Source organism: Phascolarctos cinereus, unplaced genomic scaffold, assembly GCF_003287225.1.
Source record: "Phascolarctos cinereus isolate Bilbo 61053 unplaced genomic scaffold, phaCin_HiC Scaffold_3;HRSCAF=262, whole genome shotgun sequence".
NCBI lineage: Eukaryota > Metazoa > Chordata > Mammalia > Diprotodontia > Phascolarctidae > Phascolarctos > Phascolarctos cinereus.
Window position 1 is genome coordinate 111,578,727 of NW_027555736.1, and position 19,284 is coordinate 111,598,010.

At 36.6% G+C, this 19,284-nt stretch overlaps 2 protein-coding genes across 5 annotated transcripts in view; one reads left to right on the forward strand and one right to left on the reverse strand.

Moving 5' to 3' along the window:
• Positions 1-2,399, forward strand: part of TM6SF1 (transmembrane 6 superfamily member 1) — a 40,889-nt gene extending 38,490 nt beyond the window's left edge. For 2 of the 4 annotated variants that reach the window (XM_020966224.2, XM_078151111.1), the window contains one exon: positions 433-869. In XM_020966224.2, coding sequence (XP_020821883.1) covers positions 433-624 — 192 coding nt within the window. In that variant the 3' untranslated portion in view covers positions 625-869. Of the gene's footprint in view, positions 1-432; positions 870-2,313 lie in introns of those variants that run through there. The other 2 variants (XR_013485284.1, XM_020966234.2) reach the window with 2 other exon arrangements.
• HDGFL3 (HDGF like 3) overlaps positions 216-19,284 on the reverse strand; it is an 86,591-nt gene continuing 67,522 nt past the window's right edge. Inside the window, exon 6 of the mRNA XM_020966245.2 lies at positions 216-3,409. Coding sequence (XP_020821904.1) covers positions 3,404-3,409 — 6 coding nt within the window. The 3' untranslated portion in view covers positions 216-3,403. The remainder of the gene's footprint in view (positions 3,410-19,284) is intronic.

Below are 19,284 nucleotides of genomic sequence, written 5' to 3' on the forward strand. Positions count from 1 at the left end.
TTTACTTAGCTTTCCTTTTTCTGGAATCTTTGCTGAAAATTTAATCGGTGAATGACAATTAAGTGCCTACTTAGTCTCTCCAGAATGTACACCATAGCAAAACTTGTGATTTAATTAAAATTTTATGCTAATATGGGGAATAATTAAGCCATTAGTAGAGTTTAGCATAGAGCATTGGATGGGTTCAAAAACACAGCTGCCACACTCTAACCGTGTCAAGGATGGTACAATTTATTTGGACAGTTACATCAAGAAAGATCCCAAATTCAGTGAAATTCTAAAGACCATGAACCTTTATAAAGTGAGATGTCTGAGTGTAAGACTGCTTATAAGGGCCACATGTATACAGTAATACTGAACCATTTTTACATAGTTATGCCTTCATCTGAAAGCAAACTTCCTGCTAACCAATTTTTGTTTTATGTGCAACAGGCTCAGTTTTCCCACATTGGTGCTTCTCTTCATGCCAGAACTCCTTTTGTCTACAGAGTCCCTGAGGAGGCTAAAATGTTATTCCTAGTATTAAACATAGTTTATGGAATTCTTCCTCAGTTGCTGGCCTATCGATGTGTCTACAAACCAGAGTTTTTCTTGAAAACAAACACAGATGAGAAAGAGGAGTAAAAACCACTTCACATTTTTTGTTATAACTGGAATACTAATCTAAACTCTCCCTCAAAGTGTATTATTAGAATACACATAATTTTATTGCTCTACACTGTATGTGTAAATTGTACTATAACATTTGCAGATAAATTTGTTCTTTTTTGAAAAGGGAATACTAATTTGTCTAGGAAAAATGTTTAAACTGAGCGATTTAAAAATGTTTTCTAAATAATTTGTGAATAAACTTTTGGCATTTCCTGCTACTCAGTGATTATATTATTTCATTATTTTATTTGCACAAATTTAATTATTGAAACATCAACAGTTACTAGTATGAAACTGAACCTATGCTGAACTGCACTGAAACATAGAAATAAACCTACTTGGGAACAAAAGTGATCTGTATACATTTATCACTGATGAAAGAGAGTCTCCTCATAACAAACATATATTTGAGGGGGAAAAATTAACAATCAGGCTTGTATTTTGTAATACCAATCTCAATGTGAAATGCAAACCATTTCCTTTTAAAAAATGCTGTTTTAAACAGTGTTTTCTCAATTATAAAGATACTCTTTACAATGCTTTTGTTGATGTTTTTGTTTGGAAAAATCACCCCCAGAAGGACTTGCTAAATTTCTTCCCTTTATGAAGTGTCTCCATTTCTGTTTGTAATGAGAAGTTCTTCTGCTGTATTTCAATGTGTATTGGTATTGAAATAAAATGTTTTGGCCTATCTCATGAAAAGAAAATCTCTTCAGTTTTTATTGCAAACATGCCATGTATTTCTGCCCAACGTGGAAGGTTGTCCATAGTATTCACTTTTGTTTCTTTTTAAATTTCTTAAGTTTGTATTTTTGATTACAGTTATTATCTATACCACATTTATGTTTCAGTGTGAGCATATCCTATAATGAAGTGACATTTCTAATGGATTTTAATTTTTAATGTACCTTAATTAAAAGTGGGAAGTGATAAAAAGCTCTTAAAGAAACTTGGGATACCTTCCTCATCTACTTCCTCTGAAATCTTTTCTGTTTTGTATTCCTAAAGTGTGTATGTGAGCCTAGTGAAGAAGTCCAATTTTTTATTAATGAGAAAAAGGATCTAGACCAAAATATGGTAAAGAATCTCCATTTGAGTGTCTGGTTAATGATTACATCATACCTCCTAGTCCCCACCATCACTACTGTGTTCCTGATTTACCATTGGTATTTCTCCTTCCTTTAACTCTCTTCTTTACATAACCACTCTCCTCACCCCTCCAGAACCACCCTCCAGCCTCTTAAGCAGGATAAGAAAACCGAAAGAAAATAGGATCCAATCAGAGCACATGTGTAGTGACAGATATATGAAACTAAGAGTGCATTTGCTGTGGTAATATCTTACACATGCAGGTCATGCATCCATTTTTTTTTTCAGTATTTTCAAAACTAGTCTGAATATGTTTTAAGTAAATTAATAACTCTATTACCCAGAAAATGTACAAAAAACCTCACCTGCACTTAGTTCTATTGTCAACTTCTTGTTAACAATATTTTGCTTTAATACTTGAGTTACATTAATACCTCACATTATTACATATATGAAGCCAAATGACACTAGCTTAGTTGCTTGCAACCTCAATTCTTACTCCCAATACACATTCCAATAAATTTATTCTGTAAAAACAATACATTTTTTTTGTTTTTGATTTTTTTTTTACAGTAAACTTTTCAACTACAAACCTTGAATACGCGAAAGATGTTCCAAGGACAAGCATAACAAGGATTGAAAAACCAAACGGACTAAATATGTTCTCACAATATTAGCTGGCATAAAAATAAATAAAATTTTCTATTATCACAATTGCAACAATAATGTACACATAATGATTCTGGAATGATTATTAACTAGTCTAGCTCTATTTCCAAAAGAAAAGAGAAGAATTAAGTTCCTTTTTTTTTTAAGCCTTTTCAGTATTTTAAAGTCAGTGATTTGTTTTGGTTTCCCATAGGGCTGCTGTATCATAAACAGGCTTAAAAATGAAAGGTATCTGATACATGAGTAATTAGTTCAAGTCGTATTGGTATTGGAAAAAAAGTCCTTGCCTTAATCTAAAGGAACACAAAAGACTTTTACTAACGTCACACAGAGAAGCTAAGTGAATTTGTGTACGTAACAATGTGATTTTTTTGAGAAGTATTAGCTCTCAGCTAGCTATTTCTAATAAGAAATAGGTATTTTACAACATTATTGAATGTTCTGCACGTGGCCTCATAAGTCAAGAACAATTTTGCTTTCATTTTCAATCAATCAATTAACAAAGAATGGCCTTGTGGTAATTTACAATTCTATCTCTACGAATTAATCCCCAAATTCCATTATGAAGGGGGAATATCATTCCTAAACTTTATGCTGTTGGGCTCTTTTGTAAAAATGCTGATTTGAATTTAATTTAGTGGTGGGAGAGGGTGGGGTAGAAGTAAGAGGAGGATGATAAGAACTGCCCTTTCTATTGGTAAAACACATCCAGATGTACAACTCAGTGTAAAAATCTTCCTCATCACCATCATCAGTCCATGGTTAAGGGCAACTTCATGCAGCCAAATGAGAAAGTGAATCGATAACCCTTAGAAAAAACTAAAATGTCTTATTTTTTTGCAAACACAACAGAGAGGAATGTGAATAATGTGCATACAAACTGGGACTCTACTGATGGTAACAATGAGTATGTGTTGATTCATATCAAACCCGAGACAATCAAACATGTAACCTTCTTGTGGTTTCCCTTATTATTCAGTATTCATTATGTTGGTTAAGTCTGTAAAAAAGAAGAAAACGAACCATTAGGTAGCTATAAGGGTTTAATTTGTTGTGATACAAAAGTGAGATTCTAAATACTGCATTTAAACCTGACCTTTTAGATTTTGTTTATACTTAATACTGTAATATTCACAAATACTAAGAGGAAACAGCTTGTGTGGAGTATCTTCATATATATGTCTACATATATATATATAGATATAGATATAGATATATATACATACACATGAATACATATCTATTTGTACATACACATAGATCAGTACAAGATAAGGAATGCATAAGGAAACATTAGGAAGGTCACTATTCAAAGGAAAAAAATTTGGATTACAATTTGGAGGAGCACTCCAGGACAGCAGTGGAATTGAGCTTCTTGAGGGCAGAATTAGTTTGATTTTTGTCTTTCTACTCCCAGTGTTTTATTCAAAGTAGGTACTTAATACAGGATAATTGAACTGTGCAGGATTCAATGAAGGTAATTAAAATTCTGGAGCTTTCTAATTACTTGTTGGGCTTTATAGTAAGCAGAAACTGACATTCTCTGGTACAAAAGCATTCCAGGACAAGAAGTGTCAACATGAAAGGTGAGATGTTCAAAATGGTCAATTCACAACAAACAAGACTTTATTAGGCACTTACTATGTGCCAAACTGTGCTTAAGCATGGGGGATACAAAGGAAGGCAAAAAGTCCCTGCCCTGTAGGAGCTTACATTCCAATGGGGGAGACAGCATGTAAATAACTAGGTATATACCAGACAGACAAATAGATGTATACATATATATACACACATGTGAATATGTATGTATATATACATATGCATATACATATATACATGCACACAAACATGTACAAAGAGAGAGAATGAAAGGCAGTTTGAGAGGGGAAGCTGGGGGAACCACCAAAAGCCTCCTACAGAAGATGGGATTTGAGTTGAATCTGAAAAGAAGTCAGGGCAGCTACAAGGTAGAGGTGGGGGGAGGAGGTCCAAGGAATTCCTAGTTGAGGGAAGAGCCAATTCAACATCGTGGAGGCTGGAGATGATGATATGTTTAAGGAACTGTAAATGGGCCTACCTGTTGGATCACAGAATGCATGGAGGGGGGCAAAAGGTAAGAAGAATGAAAAGGTGGAAAGGGGAGAGACTTCTGGTCAGGTGAGGCAGGCAGTAAGGGCCTGAACTATGGTTGTGGCTGTGTATGTAGAGACAGAGAAATACATCTGAGAGATATAAAAGTAGAAACAAGAAGATCTAGCAATGGCCTGAATTTATGAGGTGTGTGAGAAGGAGCTGAAGATAACACTGAATTTGCAAGCCTGGATGGAGGACAACGGTATCCTCAACAGAAATAGGGAAGTTTGGAAGAGGGGAAGGGTCTGTGAGAAAGATAATGAATTGAAGGATATACACATTATTTTTGACAATCACTAAAACTTATAACATGTAGTTTTGAGAAACAGGAGAAAAAAGTTGAGGTCGTAGAAATATAAGTATCTTGCTTTTTCAAAATAGAATTAATAAAGATGAATTGGGGGGGAGAGTGCAGAAATCCACAATATAAACTTTTAAGAACTGACATGGAATTTAGAAATCAACTTTTTATAAGAGAAATACTTGTGATCCTTTCATATTTTGCCCAATTAAAAACTTTAATTTATACTATTTTAATAAAATCAGAATAATTTCCAAACGACTATTTTCTCTATCATTAGTAGAAATATACTCCCCCTATTGATGTGGTGCCTGGGTGCTTATGTTTGGGTGCTTGTACTTGGACCCTAATGTCTCCCTAGCCTCAGAAACACTGTTCCTGACAGTTTCTCCCCAGCCCAAGGACCCTGTGCTTAGCAGTTACTCATGAGTGGGTCCCAGCAAGACCCTTATCTCTCTCCCTGGTGCAGTTCCAAACAGCACTTGAAGGATTTATTAGTTTAAACTGACTTTGCACTGGGTCATAAAGACAGTCTTACCCACTACTATACTATCCTACTGCCCTACCTTATTATCTACATCCTGGGCTCCTCATTAACTGTATTCTAGACTTAAGACATATGTATACTCCCCATATCTATCTTGTCTAACAAGACACTGATTGGTGGCAGACTCGACAACTCTCAGTTACCCTGAACTCTAGTTGACTTAGTGACGTAGCAGGCCTAAAACCACACCTCCATGTGGCCCCCCTTGTGGGCTTTTCCTAGTGAACTCTGGGTAAAATGCCTGCACAGTGGGTACAAGAAGGGCATGTTCTTTTAAGAACTGACCACTCCTTAACCACTCCCTCATCCCGCCCTGAATCACCTAGTTAGCACATGTTTTATTGTATTTTATCCTATATAAACTTTAACTGTACATCTAAGGTTGCAGAATCCTTTAAGAATCCTTGCCTGCTGAAAAGCGTAACAATAAACTTAGCCACCTTGGCTTAAAGAATGCTTGAGTCTGTGAATTCATTCCAGATGACCCATGTACTTCAGGCTTTGAGGGGTCACAACCTCTCAACTTCTCAGCCCGCAACACTATGGCTGTGTTTTCACATGAAAAGTGTATTGGAGAGCCCAGGCGATTAGGTGGCTAATTCAATCACCAAAGCCCTTTTGCCAAAAAACATTTACCTGCATAATTACTTCAGCTCTTCATTACACAAGATACATGTAGCTACAGCCTATGAAATCTTTCCATTTGAAAATAACCTTAGGAATAAGGGGGAAAAGTTATGAAATTTCCTTTTCCCTTAGGGCCACAGTGGGTGCATCTCCTAGCTTCCTTTCATCTATACCTGGGCAGGTGGGGGAGGGGGGAAGGAATATCAAATAATAGCACCCACAGTCTGTGATTTTTCATGATACAGACAACTACTTATTTATTAGTGAACAAAAATAGTAGAGATAAGATTAGGCTTACAGGTACTTTGGAAGTTTTGCCTTTGGGAGGATATGACTACTAAATTTTCTTCATTCAAGGAAGGATACATATATATATTTATATATATAAATCATTAAAATAATTGCATTGCCATAGCAAAAAATTCGTCTCCTGGTGGCTAAGGTACTGGTGACAGGCCTTTCTCAACACCTTCTGTAGGCTGGTTCTTGGAAAGCTGACAGGGTCTATCACCAGGGCACTTTGAAGCCCTTATGGAACAGCAGAACCTGTCAGAAATTGGTCTCTGCTGGCATTGCTTCCCAGAACTTAGAGCCACCTCCATGGTATGATGAGGAACTGGGGAGTAAGACTTAAGATAACTACAAATTATTAATCAACCAAAGCGAATTTATTTAATAATAATTTCTGAGACAACCTTTGTGAGAAGAGCAAAAAAGTATATGGACACAGATGCAAAGAAAGCTGTGTTAATGTTTAAATTTTTAATTGAAGCCCTGGAAAGCCCTGGAATCATATCATCCTATGGCCTTCTAACGAAATATTACTATTTAACATAAAATGACAACAGTAGTAGTAGTCTTAACCACTTCAAGACAATGCATTTGTCCATGAGAAGCTCAACGTGTATAGCAGATTTGGCATTCTACTTGAGGTCATGAAGGCCTAAATTTGAATCTTGCCTCAGACAGTTACAAGCTGTGTGATACTAAGTCATTTAACAGCTCTGGGTTTCAGTTTCTTCATCTCTAAAATGAGGAGGTTGAACTTAATGACCTCTAAGGTCCCTTTCTAAAGTAGAAAGTCTGACCATGTCACCACCCCTGCTCAATAAACTCCAGAGAATCCCTATCACCTGAGATTAAAAATAAAATCCTCCAATTGGTATTTGAACCCTTCATATAACCTTTCTTCCCCCCCCTACTTTTCCAGTCTTTTTATACCTTACCTCCCCTGCACCTTGAATAAGACACTCCATCTCCTAAGACCAACCATTTTCCCTAGAATTCCTCCATGTCTGGAATTCTCTCCTTCCTTGTCTCTGTCTCCTGACTTCCCTGGCTTCTTTCAAGTCCCAGGTAAAACCCCATCTTCAACAGGAAGCCTTTTCCAGTCCCCTTTAATTCTAGTTGACTTTATTCTGTCGATGTTTTCCAATTTATCCTGTATGTAGCTTGCTTGTACCTATCTGTTTTGCATGTCATTCCCCCCTGTTAGACTATGAACTCCCTGAGAGGAAGGACTGTCTTTTATCTTTTTTTTAATATCCCCAGAGTTCACAGCATCTGGCACATAGTAGCTGTTTAGTAAATCTTTATTGAACTGGCCTTCCAGCTCTCTATGATCCTATGATCTTATGTGCTTACCAAAATATTATGCACAAATAGAGGTTTTATACATTTAAAAATCTAACCTTTGAAAGTGTGGCTGAATTAAGGGTTTATTTCTGTGCTACCATCAATCTATCATGTGCAATAAATGTAGCTAATTCAGAATAATGGGGGGCAGTTTGATCATGAAACTATGAACTACATAATATTTTACTGTACATATGTGACTTTCACATACAGAAAACAAAATAATATATAATAGGCACTCATAAGTAAGTTAAATAAAAACTGTCATTCAAAACAAGCCTATTTTATACTTCAGTATTTCAGAGGATTTGTGATTTTCATACCCCTTCCTCTACTGCAAGGCATAATAACAGCTAGTATTTATATAGTACCTACTATGTCCTAGGCACTATACTAAGAACTTTATAAGTATTTCATTTGTTCCTCACAACCCTGAGAGCTTGGTGCTATTATTAACCTTATTTTATAGATAAAGAAACTGAGGCAGGCAGAAGTTAAGTGACTTGCTCAGGGAGCACACACCTATTAAATGTCTGAGACTAGATTTGAATTCAGGAAGATGAGTCTTCAATCCACTGGCTCTACCCATTAGCATTAATATGATAAAGGTTCCTTCCAGCTCTAAATATACAATCTTATGATTCTCTTGTAGATATTCTCCAGTTCCTCAATTTCTGTCCTAAAATTTTGTATCCAGAACTGGACACAACACTCCAGATGGTATGTTCAGTGCGGAGTACACTCAATGGGCTAATCCTTCTAACTATCTGTCATAATTTGAGCAATATGCATTCTTCACCCATTTGGTTTTTACTATGTGAATTGCTGAGCCATTCTCTTTTGAGTGGCCATGGATTTCATCTAGGAGGCCCTCTAGTTTTTCTCTGACTTTATGCAATCAACAAAATACCATCTTCATGCAAGGGCATGTGGAAGACCTTAGCATCCATAAAAAATCCCTCCTCCATTTGTGTTGTCTGCAGGATCTTTCATGGAATCAAGATAATCTATATACCTCGCAAGCATAGGTGTCTTGTTTTATGCCTCACTTGAAGTGATAATCAGAGGATTACTGAACACAGTTATCTCTGTAGTTAAATCTAGTAAGGATTATTTTATGATCTTAGAAAAGCCTATAATGCTGTTATTTTATTCTACCAAGTAAAAGTCCATTTGTCATTAACAGCAAGGTGTGTGATGACTGCTATGTGGCACAGTGCATAGAGCATTAGGCTTGGAGTCAGGAAAACCTGAGTTCAAATACAGCCTCAGATACTTACTAGCTGTGTGACCCTGGGCAAATTACTTCACCCTGTTTGCCTCAGTTTCCTCATCTGTAAAATGAGCTGGAGAAGGAAATGGCAAACCACTTCAGTATCTTTGCCAAAAAAACCCTAAAAGGGGTCATGAAGAGCCAGACACAGTTGAAAACAACTAAACAAGAACAAACAATAAAAAGCTCATCTTTTATTTTCTATGCTTCTTACTTATGTGATTGTGAAGAAGTGATTGACTGTACAAAGTTATTTGTAGGAGTTTTCCTGATTCCTTCTTTATTTACATCATGCACACACTCAATACATACATAGAACATTCACACAAAAAATTTTGTAGAGGTGAAAAAGTAGGCAACGCGATGATAAATACTAATGTCTTCTTGGTTGCCTGTTTGGGGTAATAATAATTTTTGAGATTTTTTCATATTCTTTTGGAATCTCTCCAAAAAGATATCCCAAAGATATGTCTTTGAGACATCTTTTAAAATGATCCCTGTGTGGCTTTGAAATTGTATCACCAGTTCTGTATGCAGGATTTAGTTGCTCTTTTTGCCTTTCTCTTCTTAAAAGCTACTGCCAATTCCTTACATAGTATATAAGATATCCAGGTGAGAGTGTTCAAATGCAGTCATTCCACTACTATTATAATGATGATAAAATGATAGAAAAACACTAGCAGATCTGTTCCATTTTGTGTCTCTTTGTTAGAGAATCCTTAGCTTCCTTTCAAGTTCAACATAGATTCTACTTCCTAAGGGAAACTTTTCCTTATCTCCTTAGTTTTAGCACTCTCTTCTTTCAGTTTCATCAAAAAACGTTCTCTTCATGATCTGTTTTAGCTGAGCTCCTTGCGTGCCAAGCTCTTTGTAAGTTCATTTCCTTGTAACAGCTTCACATTGTTTTGTGATGGCCACTTTACTGCTTATAATTTTCCATCATTCTACTCTATTGCTTTGCAAATGAGCTTGTGCTCTAAACCAATGTTGCCCATGGTTGCCACATCTTTCCACTTGGCAAGGAGGTCAAGTAGTAATTGCCTAAGCTTTTTTTTCCTGGGTTCCTTTGGCCTCTTCATTATAGCAGACATTTTTTATCAATTAAAAGTTTTCTAAGAAATGGCATTATAGTCAATGTCTTTATTTTTAAAGTCAACAAATTATTTAAACTGACCAATTTGGAGCTATTGTAATTAGTGTTTTCTTTCTCATTTTAATTTTTTATTCCGCCTGATTTCCAGGGGTGGGGAACCTGGGGCCTCGAGGCCACATGTGGCCCTCTAGGTCTTCAAATTTGACCCTTTGATGGAATCCAAACAGATTCAAAAAGCTACATTTGAGGACCTAGAGGGCCACATATGGCCTCAAGTTCACAGGTTCCCCACCCCTAATTTAGACCTTTAACCAGTCAATGATCTGACTGTACACAGCCAAACTGATTTTGAAATTACTCTCCTACATGTTACCAATTATTTCTTTTTTGTTGGGATATAATTTTCAGATTTTTTGGATGTGGTTCAGTGCTTGCCACATCTGGTGCCTTCCAACTCTTTTCTTGAAGAAAATATTCATGATGTGCAGATGCAAGGCTTTCTGAATAATCTACAAGTCTTTCATTTCTTTACCCTGGCCCAGAATACTCTCTGATCTCCATGGTTGCTTTAAGCTATAAATCTATATTCCTATGAGACTCCTCTGAATTTACTATGCATTCTATATATTGATGTGGATAGTTTTTGATTAGTTGTTTGGAAAAATTAATCATTAGAGAGAAAATACCTTTTTTTCTAATCCCGAATCCAAGTACTAAATATATTTCAAATGATCACTCTATAATATATTCACTGGGCCCACATTTTGAATTACATATTTATTTCAGCTTGTACTAGCTAAATCACTCATTATACTATTTGAGGGACCCAGTGAAAAATACCTTTTGATGTAATTTGTGATTCCTAAATTTCACAAATATTTAAAAGAGTATCCAAAAGAGACTCAGGTTTTTCCATATTAAATATGTTTATTGATCAAGAGATCATTAATATCTACATTTAATTTTCACCTATGCTACCTTATTCGTGGTCTTCACAGAATCCTGGTCTAAATAGGAACAAGTAAAATGAAGAGGCCTATAAGACCCCTTCTAGTTCTAAATCTCAGTCTTGTATATCTGTTTTTTCCAGTAGAGATACTTGCTTATATTGCTTCATCAGTGGCAGAACCAGAATATGAATTCAGTTATCCCAGTTCTTGAGAAGGTTTTTTCTCTGTAAGAATTAATTTTTTCCTAATAACTTTTCTTCTTCCATTTGCAAAGACTTTACTTGTGTAAATATAGCACAGTACCTTGATCTCAGTCAAAAACTATCCACACCAATATATAGAATGCATAGTAAATCCAGAAGAATCAAAATCAAACATAAACCTTGATAACCAACCCTGATCCTAGTAAAATCATTATACCGACCCAAGGGTATAATGATTCTCTCTGAAGAATTGCACTAACACAGGATTTTAGTACATCTAAGCAGTAATAACACTGAAATATTACCAAGATAAATTTCCTTACTGAATTCAGCTTGAACTTATTTACTGTAGTCACTTTCAATTAACAAAGTTTCACGAGTATTGAATATATTTTGAAAAAACTAAGAAATAATGTCCTTTTGCTTGGGTGACAGTGTAATATAGTAGAGAGAACACAGGAACAAGAGGCAGGAGATCTGAGTTCTAACCCTTATTCTTACACTTAATGGTTGTAAGACCCTGAATAACTAATTAAACCTCTCAGAGCTTTAATATTGCCATCTGTAATATAAGAATGATGACAGGCTTGTCAATCTCAATGGGAAGCTGTGATAATCGAATGAGACAATGCATGTGAAAAGAGTTTTACACAAGTTCTATATGAATGTAAAGTGTTATTTTTAGAGGGAAGCATCATGATACAATGGAAACAGCATGGGACTTGGATTCAATGCTGAACTCACAGCAGTGCGGCCATGGACAAATCACTTAATGTCTCTAAGCCTCAGTTTCCTCATCTATGAAATGAGGAAAATAACACTTCAATAATTTTACAAGGTTGTTGTGAGAGACAGTGTTTTGTAAACTTCAAAATACTATGTAAATGTAGGTTAATGGGGGTCTTATACATCAACACTATGAAAAGTAAAAAGGCTAAATTAATGAATACATTAACTGAGCCTGAGATAAGTTATTGCCTTCTCATCATAGGGGGCATGAGGCAGAAAACAGACAATTGTTAACCAACTGGTAGGCTATCTTCTGCAGGGTCTAAAATAGCCATGGATAAAGGAGCTCTACTAATTTCCTTTCTATAATATCACACAAGGGACCTCATTGAGAATTACGGATTTGGGCTTGCAGGGATACCAAAATGGTTGTCGATATTAAGTTTTTCAGCTACTTTTATAATGATTATAATAATAAAAAGCAAGCAGAGGTATCTGCTATCTTCATCTGTGGTAAAATTTTATTAATTTAACACTGTCTAATTGGAATGAGACTGAAATGTAATGAAATTAATTTTAATCCTCAGTTAACAATACATTTTCCTTCAAAATTATTTTTTTAAACTAAAAGAAAAAAAAGATGAACTGGAAATGATTAAAATATTGTTGCAAAATACCCTAAAGTGAAGGAATTTAAACCATCATAATTATTTGCTTAACCTCTATGACCTCATACCAGCTCTGGTTTTACAAAGACATGGTTTAATCATGGGGAACCTCCCATAAAATCACCCTTTGGCTCCAACTCCAACTCCCAGGAAATACACAACTTGGTTTATGTCTAGGTCTTTATAGAAAAGGTAAAAACCTTCCATATAAGCACTCAGGTTAATGATACATATCCAATATAATCTTTATTTTATCTCACAGAAAATGCAAAAAAAAAAAAAAAGACCGAAAGGACTCCCAGCAGAGCACATGAAACAGCAAAGCAACTCATACCTTTGGTAAGGGCCATCTTGGCTTGGGGGACCTATTACAGTACTCCAGTGTTATAGAGCCTCTGGTGATTGGGACTCCCTTCTCACTGGACAGCTAACTCACTACTAGTGAAAGACAAGGCTCATGTTTACTTCTCCTTGGTGTAGAAACTCCCTTTTCTCTGTCTGGGAACTTTCATCATTCTCCCACTCTCCCTGGCTACTGTTATCTTTAAGGCTCTGAAGCCTCCTCCTCTCCTGGGGCCATGTTGTTACCACTCCAAGATCTCCATTGTTTCTCCGTCCCACAGTTCTACCACCGCCTCTCCACAGCTGTCATTCTGGGTGATCAGAGGTTTCCTTGGGAGCTGTGTGGATGCGTAAGCTTCACTTCCTTTACTAAGGACCCAAGTCTCTCTGCGTAAAGCTCTCTCAGCTTTTGTATCTATCCACGTTCAGTTCTCCTCCCTATTTTTGGTCTCCCTTTTTAAAGCACAAGTCCTAGGCTGTAGTATAGGTCTGTACTACAAACAACTCAACCAATCATCTTCCAATCCCCAAATTCTATCAATCATCTTCAACAAGGAGCCAATGGTCCATCAAACAAATCTCTATGGCAGAGCACCTGTTCCTACAAGAGACACAAAGTCACAACAAAGGCCTTCTTTGTCAAAGGAATGACACTGCTATTCCTGGTCATACCCACTCAGTCTTCCTTCTAGTTAAAACCTTCAGCCTCTGAAAATCACCCTGGGGTGCCTCAGGGCACATTGGAATACAGACAAAGTTGAGGATATCTTTCTGGCAACCATAAAAGCCCTCCCCAGTGTTTGATAACTTACTGTACCTGCTGAAATCCTCTTTCCTAAATATCTTCCCTAGTACTTCATGTAACATTTAAAGAGTCCTCAGTCATATATAAATTCCTTTTAATAGTACCTCACCACAATTTATAAGCATTGATTTATAACCCAAATCAATAATCCCTTGTAAGAGGATAGAGACCTCCCATAACTGAGATGCTCTGGTGCTTAGGTCCATACCCAACCCCACCCCACACTTAATACATAACTATACAATATTCCTCTAGGTTAACTCCTGACTTGGTTCTCAAAAGGATCTGCCACACCACCACCACTCCAATAAAGTTAAAATTAAAAAAAAACAAGGAGTAACAGCTATAACAATTTTTAAATGAGAAGCAGAAATAACATTTTAAAAAATCTCTCCCAAAAGGGGAAGTAACAGAGTTGCTCCAGAGTCAGGAAAACCCCTTTGTAGAGAGACCTATGAGCTGTAGGGATCAGTGCCAATAGATGTAGTACCTCTCCTAGAAATTTTGTGGTTTAGGCTCCACTGAAAAAATTCCTGTTCTTGGGGTTGCAAGAGGAATAACTTCCCTCACTTCAGACCTGCATAGCTTGCACAGCTCTCAGTTATTTGGGGCAGGACCACATCTGCTATTCTAAACCATGTCTCTGTCCCTTACTGCTCTCCTTGGAACAGGAACTTCTCTCCACTGCTGCCATCTCTGGGGTTCGGGGGCCCCTGGGAGGCTGTACAGATACAGACCCTTCACCTTGCTTAGAGATCCTAGCGTTCTCTCTAATTTTGGCTCTTCCTCTGGCAAGCAAATGACTTTGAGACTGATCCAAAACTTAGAACTAGTTAGTTTCGGTTCAGAGGTTCCTGCCTATATTCTTCCAGTTGGATGCTGGCTATTTCTCTTCTATAAGCAATTTCTGACCAGAATGAGTGAAAGGGAAATCAACTTTAGGGTACATTCCTTGATAAGATTCCCTATCCCCTAACCACCAAACAACTCAGGTGGGTTGTAACAACATTCTGCTCTCTGTGACAGTGAAGCAGAAAAGTCAGCCAGAGACAGGGGTGATATATCCCTCATTAGGGATTCCTGGCCCCCAGCTAATCTAGTTACCTCTCTGTTGAGGGCCCCATCCTCACTCTTTGTGGCAGCCTTCCGAGCCAAAGGGAAAGACGGTATGGTCTGGATCAAGATGGTTGGTACAACAGCTGAGGATAGCTAAAGAGTCACACAAAGCCCAAACAATATAGGGATGCTCCAAAAGTGAAATCCCTCAATATTATATACTGAGTTAATTAGGTATACAATATACAGTAGTAAATTATCACAGTAACCTAGCATTTAATAAACCCAATAGGTCCCAGCTTTTGGAGCTAGACAAAACTGCACCAACGTGCATCAGTGATCTATCTGGAACTTTGACAAAAACTGCTAAGAAAACTAGAAAGCAGTTTGGCAGAAACTAGGCATTGACCAATACCTCAGACTGTATACAAAGATAAGCTCAAAAGGGATACATGACTTAGACCCAAAGGGGGCTATCATAAGCAAATTAGGGGAGCATGGAAAAATTTACCTGTCAGATCTATGGATAAAGGAAGGTTTATGACCAAATAAGCAATAAGGAGGATTATAGGAGGTAAGAAGAATAATTTTGATTACATAAAAGAGGTTTTGCACAAACAAAACCAACATTGTTTTTATTTTTTAAGGTCAAATTATTTACTTCTTATATGTGAAAATGTTATCAGTGTTCTTTTTTTTTCTCCCCAAGTCACTTGTTTGGATGATGTTTTTATTTTTTTCAATACTTTATTTATTTATTTTTAGTTTTCAACATTTACGTTCATAGGATTTTGAGGTCCAAATTTTCTCCTCCTCCCTCTCCTCCCCCACCCCAAGACAGCGTGCAATCTGATATAAGCTAAATGTGTACATTCATATTAAACATATTTTCACATTAGTTACCGACATCGGTTTTTAGAAGAAAAGCAGGAAACTGGGAAAATATTACAGTAAATTTCTCTGTTAAAGGTCACATTTCTCAAATATATAGGGAATTAAGACAAATTTATAAAAAATAAGAGCCATTCCCCAATTGATAAATTCATATCAAAGGATATAAACATGCAATTTTCAGAAGAAGAAATCAAAGCTAATGATAGTCCTATATAAAAATGCTTCTAACCATTAATAATTAGAGAAATGCAAAATAAAACAAATCTGAGGTACTACCTCATATCTATCAGATTGGCTAACATGACAGAAATGGAAAATGACAAATGCTAGAGGGGATATGGAAAAATAGATATACTAATGCATGCTGATGGAGCTATGAACTGGTTCAACTATTCTGGAGAACAATTTGATACTACGCATAAAGGGCTATAAAACCATGCATACCCTTTGACCTAACAATACTGCTACTAGGTTTTTCCCAAAAAAAAAATAAAAGAAAAAGGAAAAGGATCTATATGAACAAAAATATTTATAGCAGCTCTTTTTTGTGCTGGCAAAGAATTGGAAACTGAGGGGATGTCCATCAACTGGGGAATGGCTAAACAAGTCGTGGTATATGAATGTGATGGAATATTATTATGCTATAAGAAATGATGAGCCAGATGGTTTCAGAAAAAGCTGGGAAGACTTACATGGACTGATGAGCAGAATCAGGAGATTGTTGTAAACAGTAACAGCAAAATTGCAATGATGATCAACTGTGAAAGACTTAGCTACTCTGATCAATAGAATAATCCATGAGAATTCCAAATGACTCATGATGAAAAATGCTATCTACCTCCAAGGAGAGGACTGATGAACTATGAGTGCAGATTGAAACATATTTTTCACTTTTTTCATTTTTTGCTTTTTTTGCAACATGGTTAATATGGAACTGTTTTACACAATTTCACATGTATAATGGGTATAATATTGTTTGCCTTCTCAGTGGGGAGGAGAGGCACGGAGGGGAAGGAAAGATTTTGGAACTCAAAATTTAAAAAATGAATGTTAAAAATTAACAAAAAATAAAATGAAATTTAAAAAAAAAGATTATATACTGGACTTCTGTTACTAAATTCATATTGTTGGAGATTAAGAGAGGATTTCTGAACATACAGTTACCTAGATTTAGGGTAAGAAGTACCTTTTTAAACGCCATCTGTATTAACAGATAAAATCCCCATCTTCCTACTTTCTAGAATAGAGTGGAAGAACATCCTCTCTAAGCAAAGATGGTATATGAACATACAAAAGGGATTACTTTTATTTACTTAAAGGCATAGCATTTCACTGTTTGTGGGTGGATGACATCATGGGTTTTTCATCAAGCCCATGTACATTGTAAAACATCCTACATGAGATTCAGGACCACTCAGAAAAGCCTGTTCTAACTATTCACATCAGAAAATAAAACCCCTCTTATCCAGACTATGGTGTGCAACTGTATGGACAATAGACACAGAACTTCTCTATCAGTATATTTATATCTTGTTCAGGGACTGAAAGTACGTAATGGGTTGGACCCAGAATGGAACAGGCAGAGGAAATATAGGATTATTGCCTTTGGGAAATTATAAAATTACTTTAATAATATCAAGCTGCTCAGTGAAATAAAGGCCTATCTTTTTTAACATCAATGTTCTTCTTTCTGGTGATACTGCATAGCCACAACTCATGGAACATTTATAATATCTGAAGAAATGAAGCACAGGGTGGCCCAAAGGGCAATGGAGAGGAGTATGGTAGCCATGAAGAAGCCTCAATGCACAATGAACAAGTAATTATACAGGAGAAGCAATGTAGAAGATGCCAACAAAGAAATGTATGATCAGGGAAAAAAAAGATAGGTCAGTAACAAAGCAGGAGTCAGGGACAACAGATGAACAACCCATGCTCTTCACTGTATTTACACAATTACATTGTATTTACACAATTGTGTTTTTATGCAATTTAAGGAGAACACACTGGGTAGATATACTACAGTGAACTTATGGGAAAACACAGTCAAGAATTTACCATATGGGCATGTATGAATGTGTTGCAATTTAAATTTTTTGAGGGAAAATATATCGGAATATAAGAGCACTGATCAAATTGCTCAAATTCCATATTCTGTAACTACCACTAAGTATCCATTTGCATCCTGGAGAAAATTTTAAAATTCCTGAATGATTTGGGCCTTAGTGAATATGGTGGTGCTGGTAAGGTCTTTAGGCACCTCTCTATTCTTCATAGCAAATATAAAGATAGGGTCTAGAGATAAGGTTTTGTAGATACTGTATACAAGGCAGCTAGGTGATGTAACGGAGAGATTCCTGAATGATTTGGGCCTTAGCGAATATGGTGGTGCTGGTAGGGTCTTTAGGTACCTCTCTATCCTTCATAGCAAATATGAAGATAGGGTCTAGACATAAGGTTTTGTAGATACTGTATACAAGACAGCTAGATGGTGTAGCGGATAGAGTGATGGGCCTGGAGTCAGGAAGATTCATTTTCCTGAGTTCATATAAGACCTCAGACACTCACTAGCTGTGTGACCTGGGCAAGTCATTTAATTCTGTTTGCCTTAGTTTCCTCATCTGTAAAATGAGTTGGAGAAGGCAATGACAAATCATTCCAGTATTTTTGTGAAGAAAACCCCAAATGGGGATGCTGTATATAGGTATGGGACAGATATTTCCATGGAAGCCCTGTTTAAAAAAAAGTATGCACTTCACTTAGGAACAAAGGAAGTTTGGCTCCTTGGTAAATGGCCATTAGTTGTTTTCCTCTAGGAGTAATGGACTGTCTACCTAGAAGCACATGACTCTTTCTAGCTCCAATCTTAGTCCTAGTCATCCCACTGAAGTGGGCACAAACAATCATTAGGACACTTGTCTCCATCCCACTTATACTAAATCAATGAGGGAAACTCTAAGATGTGGATATCTTGAATGACCTACGATGACCTTTATTTTTTATTTCCATACATCATCTGTCCCTTTCTGATAAATAGCAATACAAATCTATTCAATCTTGAGACATGGTGACATGCAGAACTTTCCTTCTTTAATGAGTTATTATGGATATGTATAACCAAATATGAGGGCATCAAGGACTGCCCGTCCCTTATCAACTTTGCATATCTGCAACACAAGTAGTAATTGCATCATAATTACCAGTACAGATACTTTCTCAAGGCAGGAATATATTGTGTCTTTGCAGTGTTTGTTCGTCTCTTGAAGTCTACTCAATCAAAATTTTCCACTTGACCCATGTTATGGTAGCTATATTATAACAACTCCCAGGTTTCTGCCTCCTTTGAATCTCTGGCTCACCGTCTTTCTCTCCTCCCCAGCTCCTGTTCTTCTACTAGTGGACCTTAATATTCACTTAGATGCTCCTCAAATTAACTGATTTCTCTGCCTCAAGCTTCTCCCCACCCCAGTCTATCCTACACACTGTTGCCAAATTCATGCCCATACTCCTATAGGGATGGGACAGATATTTCCATGGAAGTCCTGTTTAAAAAAAAGTATGCACTTCACTTAGGAACAAAGGAAGTTTGGCTCCTTGGTAAATGGCCATTAGTTGTTTT